This window comes from Teleopsis dalmanni, chromosome 2 (assembly GCF_002237135.1).
Source record: "Teleopsis dalmanni isolate 2A chromosome 2, ASM223713v2, whole genome shotgun sequence".
NCBI lineage: Eukaryota > Metazoa > Arthropoda > Insecta > Diptera > Diopsidae > Teleopsis > Teleopsis dalmanni.
The window spans coordinates 188,171,855-188,188,294 of NC_051847.1; the positions used below are offsets into that span (position 1 = coordinate 188,171,855).

General features: G+C 27.8%; 2 protein-coding genes across 2 annotated transcripts; both read left to right on the forward strand.

Annotated features, from left to right (window-relative positions):
• Positions 1-10,163: 10,163 nt before the first annotated feature.
• LOC119682673 (probable serine/threonine-protein kinase DDB_G0275165) lies at positions 10,164-11,629 on the forward strand. Its single transcript, XM_038096163.1, has 3 exons — positions 10,164-10,323; positions 10,457-11,357; positions 11,459-11,629. The coding sequence occupies exons 1-3, from the start codon at positions 10,309-10,311 to the stop codon at positions 11,605-11,607; spliced, it is 1,065 nt and encodes a 354-aa protein (XP_037952091.1). The 5' UTR covers positions 10,164-10,308; the 3' UTR covers positions 11,608-11,629.
• Positions 11,630-15,254: 3,625 nt separating this feature from the next.
• LOC119683221 lies at positions 15,255-16,434 on the forward strand. The gene is made up of 3 exons (XM_038096855.1): positions 15,255-15,285; positions 15,390-16,191; positions 16,261-16,434. The coding sequence occupies exons 1-3, from the start codon at positions 15,283-15,285 to the stop codon at positions 16,362-16,364; spliced, it is 909 nt and encodes a 302-aa protein (XP_037952783.1). The 5' UTR covers positions 15,255-15,282; the 3' UTR covers positions 16,365-16,434.
• The last annotated feature ends 6 nt before the right edge of the window (positions 16,435-16,440 follow it).

A 16,440-nucleotide genomic window follows, 5' to 3' on the forward strand; every position in this document is an offset into this window, starting at 1 on the left:
ATTTATCAATGCGTCGATTCAGTTCAAATTTGTCCAGTTTTGTACCCATTATTACGAAAAATATGGAATCAAAACGGCTTCTTAGATAATTGAAGAAACATTAGTTAAAAAAATAGACGACACATCATCTAGTACTGAATTATTTTTTGGAACTTTAAACATTGATTACGCAAAGAACTGTTAGTTATTGTTGGTGTTTTTCAGTAGAAAATTTTAAACTTAAAGATATATATCTCGAGAAACCAGCTAAAACCACAGTAGCAGATTTTACCAAAATAAGCCTTTAACTTGATGATTGAAAACCATATGCCCTCCAAAAAACTCTATTTTATTACACCAGAACGTTTTTATTTTTGGAAACAAAGAGAGAAAATGTCTTGACATACCTATTGAAACATCTTCCTAGAAGTAATGTAGTAAAAACCCCACATGCCTCAAAGGCTAGAGTTTTGATGATATGAGTTGATCACAACGCACTTTTAACGTATTGCCATTGAACTCTTCTTTTCCTTCAACTCTTCAATATTTTGAAAATATGTATCTGTCAAGTTACGGCGCAGATATTGCCAACTGACCACAACTCATCAAAACTTCTCTCAAAGGGTTTCAGTACTATAAGAAGCGCCTTGCAAGATATTTAAACTAAAAAGTATTTTGCACATAATGACAGGGTAATATTAAAATAAAAATTTGGTTAAAATCTCAATTAAAAGTGAATAATCAAATCATTCAGTTCAGAGACAACACTAAGTAGTTTATCCGGATTTTAGAATACAGGTACCAAAAGTTCTGTGAAATAATTATTATGTCCAAGTATTCATATCATAAATTGCCGTTAAGTAATATTTTAAAATTTTACTTTTGAATTTACTATCATTTTAAATATTGTATATTAAATCATAACTGTGATAATTGTAAAAAATTTTTATAACTAAAAACGTTTCGAAAAACTGTTAAAAAAATTTTTTTTCTCTCAAATATGAATAGAGCATACGAATCAGATCTTTACGCTAAGAGCATTACGAAGCACGTAAGAAAGGCTCGCTTCCGTCGTATGCTGCTAATAATACTGGCAAAGGAGTTGGTTAGTGGTCGTTGTGCTAGGACACCAAAAACAGCTGATCCCGAAGATGCAGACGAGTGGTATGACATAGAAGTTATTGAAGCTTTAGGTGTTCTAGATGTGGAGGATTTTGACGAATTGTCTTTCTCAGATATAAAAGTCAAAAAATCTCTCGTGCCATATGTAGTTGAGTATTATCAAGAAGGCAAAACATCTATTACTCCTGATGGTATACATGCTTCAGATTATTCAACGTCGTCGGAAGAGGATGATGATTAATTAAAATAACTATACAACCAACTTCTTTTTCTAATTTTCCTAGTGTTTTGATGTTGAAGAATGTAAAGAGTAGAGCGTATAAAATTTCAGGAGCTTTGATTTAACTGCATTTCAAGGAATCTTTTTTGGACAGTTTACATTTACATCCGTTGATCCCTACGGGCAATTTTAAATTGGTAACCTCTAAATGAAAATTCTATAGCTTCCTTGATACGTTAAGAACTCAACTTTTGGAATATGAATAATGGATTCTTCTAGCCTTATAGCTTAAGAAATTCTATCAAAAATATATATTTATTATTAATTAAATTTAATTTAAATTGCAATAAATTCTATTTAAAGACATAAAACAAAAATCAGTTTTAGTTGACTTTAAAATTGTTTTGTTTTTTTTTTGTTGAAGCCTCTATTTACTTTGTCCAGGGCTATAAATTCTTCAATTCTTCAATTCAAAACTTAATACTAATCCAAACTTGTTAAAATTCTAACAGAAAGCAAACAATTGAATTGAGGCTTAGTCCTGGAAGCATTATTATACCAATAGATAAAATATCATATATATCATTTATAGATATCACAGTGTTAAATTGCATAGACTAGAATCTATTACGCGTACTCAAATATAACTTGTAAGCATTTTTTTAGCATATATATTGAATACTAATATTCTATATATATATAGAATACTTTATATGTAAGCGATATATACACCTGACTACCCTACCACATGAGCTGCCTAAATACTTTATCGTGTTTCCATGAAGAAGCAATAAATAAAATGCATATAAAATTAAATCAGCGTGTTAATTAAATAAAATATTAGCGTTAATTAATTAAATATTAAGTATATAATATATTTATTATATATTATATATATTATCTATATACACATGCCAAATTTGTGAAATCTATTAATAATACATTAAAGAGATATATATATCTTTAGTTCAATGATCAATTCGAGCAAGGAGACAGAAATCAAAAATAATAAATGTTATTTATTTTATAAAAAACTAAAAACTTTTCTAGTAAACAATACCCAATTTGGAATGCCTGCAATTCTCTTTCTCAATTCAAACAGTTTATTATTAAATTACGCGTATTCTTAACAGCAAATATTCAGTTTCAGCAATCTAATTCTGTTATTAACACTAACGTGAAAAAGAACGGAGTACCAATCTTCTTTATCTTTATAGGTATTTATAAATCACAATAATAATTCTATTTTAAATAATATTTTAGTAATATATAATATACACACATATATTATTTTTTACCTTTTTTTTTAAGTAACTTATCTTATTTTTTCTATACTATTACTTACTTTCATCGCACAAAATTCATGTTTGTGATTATTTGTTGATTGTATGTTATTTACATGTACACAAATCAAATTACTGTTAATTTTAGAGAACGCTTAAAAGTGCAAAAATTTTTTTCGAAAATTTTTAAAGTTACTATCTTTTAATTTAAACTAGTTTTTACTAAGACTTCATAAAAACTATAAATAAAATAATTAATTAAAACAGATATATGTTTTAATTTATATACAATTTACAATTGTATACAATATTTTATTGAGTTTTTTTAACAAAAACACACTTAAAATTTATATTTACATTCTTATGTTTATTACGAAGTAATTTTTTTTTTGCAATTTTTCAAAATGTTCACACTATAATTATTCACTATTAGAATAATTTATTATTAATAATAATTAATTAGTTAAGGTTTTAATAAATATGTTGTACATTTAAATACTTATGTATATTATTATACTTATAACTGTAATCTGATTTTAATTTCTTATGTAATATTAATTTTTTGTTATACGTATTTTTTAATTTATTACTCATTTAATACCCGTTTTATAATTTAATATATATAAAAAACTAAATATAATTTAATTTTATATATAAGAACACTTCAAGCAAATATTTTGTATATGTTTTAATCGTAGAAATCACCGAATGGAAATCAATGTTTCGCGCACAAAATAGAACTAAAACAATGCAATTATTGTAAAATATTTAAACGATTGCGTTGCTGCACTTAATAAAAATAACTGAACTTCTTATCAGTTAGTAAATACTTAAGAAAAACAATAACAAGAATAACAGAAACCAAAAATAATAAATTCTATAAGATGTCGCAGTTCGCTCTTATACATTTTAGAGCTTTCGTTGAAGCTTACCAGCATTAGGTGTCCAATGAACACAATCCACATTTTCTACACACCATATATTTTGTTATTATGATTTTAACAGAAATTAATACAATTCTGTTAAGCAAGTAAGATCACAACATACATTTATTATTTTTGCAGAAACTTATTATTAATTGAGAGTAAACAAGCAAAAGAGATGTAAAGCCATTTATCATTGCTAAAGCAATATTGCAGAGCTCAGCCAGTTATGTTTTTTTTTTGTTTTTAATCTCTTGTTTCTATTATTTTTTAATGCAAAATTTTAAATAAATTTAACAGAATTAAGTGCTGTGAGCATAAATGTTAGCCAGTAATGTAATTTTTATCTTTTGAATTTATTATTTCTTGTGCATAATTTTATAGAAACTTAACAGAATTAAATGCTGTGACATGCAGTACATTTACTGTTGCCCGGTGTCGAAACAAAACATTTGTTTTCTTTTTAATTATTAATTATTATTTCGATATGTGTATATTTCTATAATACCTTATTTAGGAGGTTTTAAAATGGATTATTTAACACCACCATTGTTAATAAGTAATATTTTTTGTTAAATTTTTTTTTAATTTTTTTATTTACTTAAAAAAAAAAATTTTATTTATGTATACAATTTTAAACAAGCCAATTCGTTAAATAATACACATTTTTAAATTAATTTCAAAAAAATATATTGTATTGTAACCAATATATCGACTAAGATCTATAGTTATCTCCATGATACTGAAGTCAAAATAGTGATGATAATAAAATATATTTTTTTAAAACTATTTTAAAAGTGTACAATTATAAGTGCATAAAAACTTTGTTTAAGAATATATTAAGATTATTATTTTTAAATTAAAATTAAAATTTGCTTATCATGACAAACAATTATAATGATTTTTTCTGTAAACTACGGTAAGTTTATTTTATTTATTCTTATTTTAAAAATGCGATAAAAATAAGAAAAAATAAAAAGAGAATAAAATTAATTTAAAAATTTAGGACTAAGAACTTAGAACAGATAATTAAATATTGCAAACAGAAAAAATACTAAAAGAATAACAATTAAGAAATATAATTATAATTTATATGTTAAATTTTAACTTAATTTTAATTTAATACTAATTAGATTACTTTAACTTTTTGCAAATAAATTATTAAAATAAAATCAAATATAAATAAAAATATATTTTTTTAATAAATTACATAAATTACAGTACAATATTCCCCACAGAATAGTTGAAATCCTATGGAAAGTATACCAAAACTTGAATCTAAATTGTAAAATACGACATAAAATTCATAAATAGAAGTAAAATATACAAAACAAAATGTCAACAATAATTTAAAATTAGTTAACAACAAAACAAACACAAAATCAACCCCAACAATCGTTGGGGAGTAGTAATCTTCCATAATAATACCAAAAAGGTCATTAATAATAAATAAGAGCAACACTTCATTTAATTGCGTGATGCCAATTTGATGAAAATTATGGCACCAAATAAACCAAATAAATAAATAAATAAATTATTAAGAATAAGGAGCAAAATAAAAAATAACATAAAGTACAATGGACTACGTTAAAGACCGAACCTTAGACAGGGGTTTATAATGAGTACTCTTCCAGACGGACATACTCATTAATCAGAGATACAAATTTTAAAACAATTACGTACACAAGCAATAATTTTTTACAATAATAATAACAACAACAACAGAAATTATGAAAAGAGCAAATTAATAGCAACAAACAGTAGCTGTAGTAGTAGTGGTAGCAACAGTACTAGTAGCAAAAGCAACAGCATGTAGCCAAAAGTCACGACACAACGTAGCAACACAGCAATACTGGTAACAGGGAAATGGCAGCTTCAATGTAAATGTAAAGAACCACCGCAATCAACAACAAATGGCAGTAAGACATAAATAACAATAACAAAATATGTTTGCATAAATGAAATATTTTGAGTGAAATATCAAAAGCCATAATTCACTGGAGACTAATTTTCAAAAAATTAAGCGCTTAAAACGCCTACGCGAAAGTGAACTGAAAATAATGACCAAACAAAATTTACTGTGGACGAAAGCTAAAAAGAGTGAAGAATATTGTCGTAAGGGTCTATGAGTGTATTGGTGTAGTGGTGAATTGCGCTACTAATGAACTGTTAGCGCAAGCAACAAACACTACACAATAACAACAAGAGTAAAAAATAACCAAAACAAAAACGAAAAGCCATCAATAAAATTAATATTTTTTGAATTGCTACATTTAACAAGTTGAAGTATAACGTAGCACTGGCAACACTGATTTATTTTTTGTACTCTATTTTTATTTTCGACTTATTTCTTTTTTTGATTTTATTCTTATACTATTTAACAATACAAATAAACAAAAATAATCACTTCCAGCACTACACAAACAAAGTAAATTACAAACGAGAAAGCATGACGGACAATAAAAACAAATAAAAAACACAATAACAACAACGAAAAAAAAGGCTAAATATTAAAAATCAGCATGATTAAGTGTGTTTCAGTTAACGTTTTTTTTATGCTTTAAAATTGTTTTTAATATGATTTAAGAGTAAATAGCGTTGATTGGGGTTTTGTAGAGGGGCTCGGTGGATATTGTGTAGAAAAGATTTTACCTTTCCTTTATTAGTATTGGTGCGAAAGTGTGTAGCATTAAATGCAACTTACACACGCATAACAAAATCACATAACAACAAAAATAAAACGTAATCAATCTCATAATTTCACTTAATTGTCGTTAATTAAAAGTAATAACATTGAGAAATAATAACAACAACAAAATATATAGTCCATAAATTTTTTATTTTATTTATGCTGATTTCGCAGTTCATTTTAAAAGAAAAACGCCCACAAATATTCACTTCACTTGTCCCTTGCACTTAAAATTTAGTTTCAGTTTGGTTGTTTGTGTAGATGTGTATTTGTGTTAAGCTTGCCCTTCAAACCTGAACATATTAAAAATATGGTTTAACGCTTGAACAACACTCGAGGGGGTGATTAAAAAATAATAAATTTTACTTAAAAAAATAAGTGGTTTACCAGAAACATACACATACACACATACATGCATATACAGAACTTGATAATGCCTATAGTAGTGAAGGAAAGAAAAAACAACAACAAGAAAAAGTTACTCATACATTGGACTCGACGAGTAGTCCTTTTTGTGTGCTTTAACATGCACATAAAAATCGTACTAAATTTAAACGTACAAGTGTGAACATAACTTTACTTGGCACCGCTTCCCAGTAAAAATGTGTAGAGAAAAACCTTAGTGGTTTTAGTTTACAATTATTATGATTTTCTGGTTATTATTTTTTTTGGTTTTTTTATTTATAATACAAAGTTTAATGTGCTTTATGTTTATATGTGCTCATATTTTTTATATGAAACTAAACTATGCTAAATATGTTATATTTTACTATATAATCGTGTATTGTAGTTTCTGTTCGCTTCACGTACCAATTTTTGACACTAAATTTTTTATATGAAACTCTAATGCCAAATCTAAATATTTTCATTTTTTTAGCGAGTATTATAAATGCTCTAAAATGGCTTAACAATTTTATTATATTTTTTTTTTTGCACAATTGTATTTGATTTGCGCTTGCTTTATTTATGTTTTCATATGTTTGCATACACACACTCATGCTCCTCATAAGCTTGTGCAAGGTCATATGTTATGCAAAATTGCTTGGTGGCAAATATTTGTATTTTTATGCACAAATGTTTAGTATTTATGTATTTATATTTGTTTATGTGTATGTATATATAACCATCAGTTGTGTTTTCGCTGTTCTTCTTTGAATATTTGACATAAGTTTTTGGTTATTGTCCTTGTCGGCTGGGTAGACAATGGCACGTCACTACGCAACGATATAAGTTAAGATTAACTATCAATATTTCATAAAATAAATATTTTGAAAGACTTTAAGTTATATTAAATGCAAATAAACATATTATTACTACGGCTTGGTATTAATTATCTATTAATTAAGTTTTATATTAAATATTATTATATATTTTATATTATTATTTCATATATGTCATACGAAAAATGCAGTATTAGCTCAATTTATTCAACCAATACAATTTGAAGAAGAAGATGATAGCAGAAGATGATAGCATATAGGAAGAGGGGTTAGGTAATACAATCTGTTCCGTTTTGCTCCATTTTGACATCTCAGGTAAGTGTACAGAGGATATATTTTTTCTTTTAGTGATATTTTTTAATTAAAACGATAGTGACTATTTAGTTTTTATGGATCGGAGAGACAGATAGTAAAATTAAACTCGGACAGACTTTCTGTCGGCGCATTCTTACTATAAAGACGACTTTTCGACATATCAGACACACTTATTTAAATATTTTTGTTTGCGGTATGTGCAGAAAATAAAATCTTAGTCTGAGACTTGAAGTCACTAAAACCACTTCATAGTAGCGACTTGAGCAGATCTCTATCATAAGACTTTGAAAGACTTTCGGCTGAATAGACATAATCTGAGTATGAAACATAAGAAACTTATTATTTGACTTTTAATATTTCATTCCTAATTTTAATTAATTTATATTTATATTTTGTACATTTATAATATATATTATATTATATTATATATACTAATTTATATTTGTATTATATAACACTAATTATATTAATATTTTGTTGAGGCTAGTTGAGTCAGTGGACTTGAGCACTTTTTCTCTTTATTAACTGCGAGGTTTGTTTATAATTCGTCTCTACGCCTTGACTGTATTATTGTTTATCACTTCATCAGACTAAGCAATAATAGACCTCAAATCTGCATATCTCCCCGAGGAGCCTATAACCATTCTGAGCTTCGATAACGCGGTAAGCCTGTCAGTTTTCGTAAATAATTTCAGGGCTCCATCTTTTATATATTTTTTGATCGGGTCAATCATGAGGTCCCTGATGATGTGTTTCTTAAATTTATATTGATATGATATGATATGATAGAATGACTTTAAATGCGGAAAGACTCTGTATGCCAACATCTTAGTCTTGATTTTGATAAACTCGTTCAAATCATACTGATTTATAATTAAAAAAAAGATATTAATTTAAAAATAAATTTTAACACATATTATGTGCTCTTGTTTATATATAGCTATGATTATGCACATATTCTTTTTCATATAAATAAAGCTTACCATAATAATTACTTCCTTTTTAACAAATACACCGCACCGCACACCCTACCACAAATTCTATTCAATTATTAACTCTTACCAGACAATCGGTCTAATCCAAGCCAGCATATGTCAAACGTTTAGACAACGATTGACTGCGACATCTATTAGACATTATGCTGTCAGTCAAAGATGCTTCCTTGCATGCCTTGAAGTTAACATTTTGCAATTTGTTAGCTTACCAAAAGGCATGCATGCATGCGCCTGCACACTCAAACACACACACACATATACATACTCAAACACTCAACAAAGGCACCAAAAGCCCGATATTGTCATTAGTTGGATTAGCGTTGGTGACATGCATGAGAAATCGAACAGTGTGGAAAAATCGTTAGACAAAAGAAAAACATGGAACTTGTGGAACATGATTATATATTGATTCCCGTAAGAGTGTCAAGCTATACGGCCACGACAAGTAGCAATAACAAAAACAATGTGAAAACCCTGTATGCAAATGCACAATTGCATCAAATGTTATCAGTGTTGCGAGCGTAAAACAAAAGAAAAAATTACTGGAAGTAACATTGCGAATACTACTTGTGGAGAATATATAAAATCTAATAGTTTTTATCTATGGAGTGCATATCTACGGTTACATGAATACATTTTAAGCTGACTTAACATATTCTCCCTGCTAAGACACGCACAAAGCCCGAAGTTAGTGAAGAGTAGAGCAATGGAATTTTCTTCTTTTTTTAGCTGAAAACAAATTGAATTGAACTAAAAACTTTGACCAGAAATCAAATTCTATGGCAATCGCAAATCGTCCTTTAATACTTGCAACAAATTGTGCGGAAATGGTTTTAAAAAGATAAAGGAGGGACAATCTAAATTTGTATCTTAAAATTATATTTGTTTAAAACTTTTTCATATCTCAATTTCATTGGGAAAAAAATAAAGAAATACTAAACAGATTAAAAGTGAAATTATTTGAGGCATTACTGAATTAAAAAAAAGTAAATAAAATAATAAAAAAATATGAAAAAATAAATATCAAAAAAAATGTAAAAATTATATAATAAAAAAATATAATATTAATTTTTGAATTCATATTTTAATTCAAATTTTGAAAAAAATTCACATAATAGGTCTCCAATTAAAAGACCGTATTTTACCAAACTTTGATCCGCATATACCATATATAAAGTACATATAACAAGTTATATAAGTTGTAGAGATCTAACACAGATCTCTACAAAATTTTTAATGTATTATTATATTAATAATTAAAAAAAAACTTAAATGATTAAAAAACAGCTTTTACTTGCGAAAAATATTTACTTAAGAAACTAATTAACAAGAAACCCTAATGAGAATCGTTATAATAGTTTCATTACAAAGTGAAACACTGACTGATCAATATTTATATACGAAACTTCTACTTGAATAAGTATTGTATTTTGTATATTATCCAAATAAAACAGAATTTAGTAAAATAAATATAGCAACTAATTTACTTAACTCGACCGTGTTATTATTTACAGTACCGATATTATCTAACTACAGTCTGAACGTTAAATTGGAGAAGGATTATGTCTTTTAAAATGGTGAAATATAAAATAAAATTTAGCAAAACACAAAACTTGAAACAAAAAAGAAATTATTAATAGTTGTTAAAATTAATAAAAAAATAATTAACATTAAATATTATTAAACTTAATGTACGTTCATTGCTTTCAGATTCTTTATGTGGTGATTTTTCTAAGTATTATTTCTGTTTCAGTAACAGAAACTGATGGGGTTAATACTGCACCATTAAAAGAAAATGATAATAACCCCACAAAACCGCAAACAGAAACCAAACCCGAAAGCCTAGAAGATCAGAAAAATACCTATGAATTAGTAGTGCAATTTTTGCCGCTAGAAAACGGTACACTTATAATTCCAGACGTTGAAATAATGTTTAAATATCCTTGGGATGATATGTCAAATGAAAATAACAACAATACGGAAACCGAAGCAGAAAGAGAAAAATCAGAAGAAGCAGAAAAACCACAGAACCAATCGAATGCTATGTACAATCCGGTTCCATCTCAACTAGAAACTGCAGAAGCACAACAGAATCTTACTTCACTTGATAATTCTACAACGCCTACTCTATCGCCGGAAGAAATTATAAATAATCCGAAAGTTTTGCAAGTTTTAAAGGATTTAATTGCAGACGAAGTCAAAAAAATTAAAATGGAGGATGATCGCCAGAAAGAACCAAGAACAAGACCAACAAGAAAAACAACTATTTCACCAAACCTTGGAGAACAATCAATAACAAAATTACCTATTACCATACCACCAAAATATGCAGAACAACCAATAACAGAAACAACAACTACATCGCCACAACCTGGAAAACCACCAGTATCAATAATAACAACTATTTCACCAAGACTTATAAATCAACCACAAACAGGAACAACTTTTCCACCAAAACTTAGAAAACAACCAGAAGCAAGAACAACAACTATTTCACCAAAATCTAGAAAGTCGCAAGGAATGCCAAACTCTCCAATTATAACAGCTTCAACATATGCTGATCCTTTTGATCCAAATTGTTATTACAGTACTGAGGTCAATCCTGACGAATGTAAGTACTTTCAAAAAAAAAGACTAATAATTATAATAAATATTTTTTTTTGTTTAAACAGTATTAAATATGGTTCCCTCTCTCTCTCTTTTTCTTTTTAGCGCCACAAAAAACGGAATCATTAATTTGTATGCATTGCTGTCCACTTGAATTATATGACCAGTATTATACGGACTACGCATACTACATCGGGATTGAAAATACCGACTTAGTTTATTGTAATATGGTTAGCGATAGAGCATGTATATAACTTTGTCCAGCTAATAGTATAGTACTACTAATTAGTCATCTTTAAAAAATATATAAATTTTTTTAACACTATTTTTTTTATTTAGAAAACTAATACAAAAAAATCATTAAAAACTCAATCACAGAGATAAAGTTTCATTGATATAAATTTCATTGATTTTTACTTACTACAAACATATATATATATCTATGAATATATACATACTAATTCACTAAGTTTATTCGATAGATAGTTTTACTAATAGTCTGCTAATTAACTAATTACATGGATCTATTATAATTACATTTATATTGATTGACACTCCGGCATATATAATATGATATCGGGAAACCTTTTATAAAGTAAAAAAGTATAAGCTAAAGTAAAAAAGTATAAGTTTGTATTTAGTGTCACAAAAAAGATTAGGTTATCGTATAAGGGAAAACTTAGATTTATTTAATGGGAGATCTTGCCATTGAACAAGATCCGCAAAAAATGAGACTCTCAAAATAGTAGAACGGCGACGTGTATGCCCTAGGGAAAACAAAGCAAATGAGAGGCATTTTCATCGTCCCCTCCATAACTACAACCGGAATTATTGAAAGGAAGATTCAATCTTCTATCATGGTTTTCGAAACTGAGTAATCTATTAAAATCATTTCTATCTAAACAAATGTCACGGCAAGTATATTAATAAATTTGTTACTAAAAACATAACACATTATAAAGAGAAATATTATAGTACCGAATAGATAAGACATCTTTCGTAATAAATATTGATACATTAAGACTGAAAAGTTTTCGGAAATTCTCATTTAAAATTCGCGCGCTGTATATTTTTCGATATTTTAAGTTTATGTAGTTTGGCAGCACTGTCCTTAATTACTATGCCAAAAATGAGCTCGATCTGTCAGACAGTTCGTTTACGGCAGCTGTTGAAACCAGTTCACCTCAGTAGTGCGTTGCGAAATGTCTTCGACGGTCGTACGACCGTCCTGGAAGGCTTTGTACCACTCATAAACTTGAGTTTTCGATAAAACTGATTCCCCATAAGCCTTTTGTAGCATTCGCAACGATTCTGCACACGAAATTTCGTTCGAAACACAAAATTTGATGCAAACTCTTTGTTCAATATTTTTTTCCATTGTTTTTTTCGCAACGCCCTACTGAGGTGAACTGGTTTCAACAGCTGCCGTAAACGAACTGTCTGACAGATCGCGCTCATTTTTGGCATAGTAATTAAGGACAGTGCTGCCAAACTACATAAACTTAAAATATCGGAAAATATACAGCGCGCGAATTTTAAATGAGAATTTCCGAAAGCTTTTCGGTCTTAATGTATAATAGTCAGATCTTTTAATATAAAATGAAACAAAACTCTCGTACTACGCCCGATATGTTTTAATAAAGAAAATCATTACTTCTCTATGATATAAACTACTATACAACGAAATATAGTGATAGATAAAATATTATTAGTATTATAATTATTATCTCATTCGGGAGTACTATATACCAAAACTCAGATGGAAGACTATGCTACATCTACTTGTTTATTTTATTTATGTATTTTATAAACCTAAGCAAGTTAGGTAGAGTACAATACATACTGTCTTTATTTTTTTAGTTTACATACTAGGCGTATAGATACAATTGCTCGGGTCCCTACTATATGTTTACATTGAAGACCTCAGTCAGATACATCAACTTTTATTAGCAAGTACTTTTAAAAACATTGTCTCTTCCAAATCTTATAACAAAAAATGGATTTAATATTCAAAAGAAATTAATTGATTTAATAAATTTTCAGTATTGACACTTGTAATAATTGTATCAAAATGAGTATACAAGTACACTGGTTAACAATTTTTCTATATAACTAAATGTTACATAGGTTATGTTAAGTCGAACCGGCAATCCTAGGAATATTGAGTTACCGTATAAAAAAATTGTTGAGGTTTAAAAAGCTCTCTAACTTTGCAAATAGCAAAGTTGGTCAATATCTCCAAAAATCATGTTTCCACTATGATTAATTCATGTTGCATATGCTGTAGTCAGTGTATAAAGTACATATATATATATATATATATATATATTAATATATATATATATATATAGCAGGTAATTTCTTTACCCTACGTTCGTACATCGAAGAATTTCTAACCACAATACTTTTGAACAGTCAAGAACTCCATTTGTCTTGACACCAATGTCATCAACAATACTGATATCAATGTCAAAATTAGATTAGAACTACTATTGCTAATAGGAGCTATTATGAGTGCATAGACAAATGGATCCCTTTTTCGGTTTCCCCTTTCTATCTCTCTTTCTCTCTCTCTCTCTCTCTCTCCTCTCTCTGGCACAGTATGGCGCTCATTTCTAATTCGTTACTTAAAAGAAAATAAAGTAACCTGTTTTATATAAATTATCTGGTTCTTTTATTATTGAACTCTGTTGGGAGTACCCTAAAACCCCTAAAATACCCCTAAAAGGGGTATTTTATATTAAAGTACTATAACTTCGTAAACTGATTCCTTGATTTTAATTTTTGTAAATTTTACAAAAATTTTTGATGTCTGCTAATATAGAGGATGCCACAGAAAATTTTATCCAAAAAAAACTTTGCAATCAAAACAAGGTCATTTATAAAAAGTGTTAGATTCCCTTAAATAACTTTATACTATTATTACCAGTACATTAAATTCTTTTTTTTTTTATATCCAAAAATGGACTAAATTAATTTAAATGGATTTAGATTATGGATTTCAATCAGTTTGGCAAAAAATGTAATTATTCTCAAAATTTTTTGCTTAATTTTTGTTTGTTCATTTTTCTTATGTCAATTCCTCGATACTATATGGGATCATATCTTTTTGATATTCAAAAAACTACAGACTAGTCACAGCTACTTTAATATTTTATGGATGAAATGCTTTTTCGAGAGTTACTTCTACATTTTCACTATACCTAATATGATATTTTTGTTTATTACTATATCTAGGAAGTGAAATTTAACCTCTTCCTGAGCCTAAGGAAAATAAAATCCAAAATTTAACTAGTACAGAATGATCATTTTTGTAGAAAGCTTCTAGAACTTTAATTTGTTTAGCGGTTATTAAATGGTCCATATTATTAAATGGTAAACCTTGAACTAAATAATGCCAAGTGACAGCTCTCTTTGAAATAGTACTGCCAAATCAAGACCATGAAGTGGATTATCTTTTATGAGAATAATCTACAATGTATAGGTTTAAAGAATGCATATATCTATATTGTTAAGTTATATAATATTAACTGAATATACACGGCATTTACGAATATTATCGTTTGAGATAAGTCATCCAAACTTGAGCCTGGAAACAGCTTTCACGTTAATTAGAATTTTGTCTTGTTTCCTCTTTAAAAATTCATTTTTTCTTATTAAATAAAAAATAGTAATTTGCAATTTAATTTTGTTTTTATTTTTTATAGAAACATTAATTAAAAATAACGATAATATTATTTGTGAAAAGAGTCATATAAGCACTTTTGCCAGAATATAATTTGAGATTATATTTCCATATCTAATAAAATTAATTAAAATTGCAATATGTTTTCATTTTAACAACAAATTATTAAAAATTATCTGACATACTGAAATCAGTCGACTACTCCAAGTCATCACGAAAACATTTATTTAGAATAATATTAAAAATGGTAAATATATATATTGTTTATATATATACATAGGAATAGAAATAAATATGTACATGCCATTATATAAAATTATGTTTATAATATAAACTAATAAGGCTTTCTAGGTAAATGAAAAGATTCTATATCTTTTATACACAATTATGATGACTCATCACGTGTCACCATTTATGACTGATTTGATGAAAATGCAAAGACCAATTCGATCTGAAATGATAACAGATGATAATGAGGACACGGAAGTAGATTTACTTATCGTAAATGGACTTCCATATATAGAAACATTGCCTACTAATGAGAATCCAAACCAATCCAATCCAAGTTCCACAGAAGAACAAAACCACAATGAAAAAAAAGTTGCTGTCGTATATAGTGTAGCGAAACCTGGTTTTCCGATTATGCCTCCATCTGGGACTGAACTCACAGTTCTGCAAACTGAAAATGGACGTGTAGTGCAGGTGCCAAAAATGTCGACCGCAAATAAAAATGAATTCTCAAATACACACCAGAAACAAACTTTACCAGAGAATAGAATAACACCTTATAAATTTGATGATGATACTACATTTTTATCCGAATTTCCTTCGCAGAGTAATCAACCATTCATAGACAAGAGTAAAACATATTCAATATTTGACAAGACATACTCTCAGTTGACATCGGATACAACAGCAACTACATCAAATCCATATGAAGTGTACTATAAAATCTCTTCGGAAAATGATGATCCAAGCAAATCAACAGTACAGAATAGTTTGGAAGATTTAGATGTGTACTTATTCATACTACCGGCTGAGCACTATGAAGAGCAAACAGATATTCTACCAGAGTATGACTATCGGGACATACTGAATAGAAAATGTTTTTTCATAACAAGTTTAAGTGTTATAAAACATGGAACATTTGGCGGTGAATATGAATAATATATACTTAAAGTTTCAGTTATAATGAATATCTCATTACATATATTCTTTGCAGTTTCAAGTTTGGTATGCCGACACTGTTGTTTAGTTAAAGCACGCACCTATGCATGTTTTGATATCAGGAAGGGAAGATGCACCATTCGTGAAATATATGAGTAATACATTATACGATATTATTAATTTAATACAAACAATTTTTGTAATAATCAAGTGAGAGTACCATGCCACTGTAAGA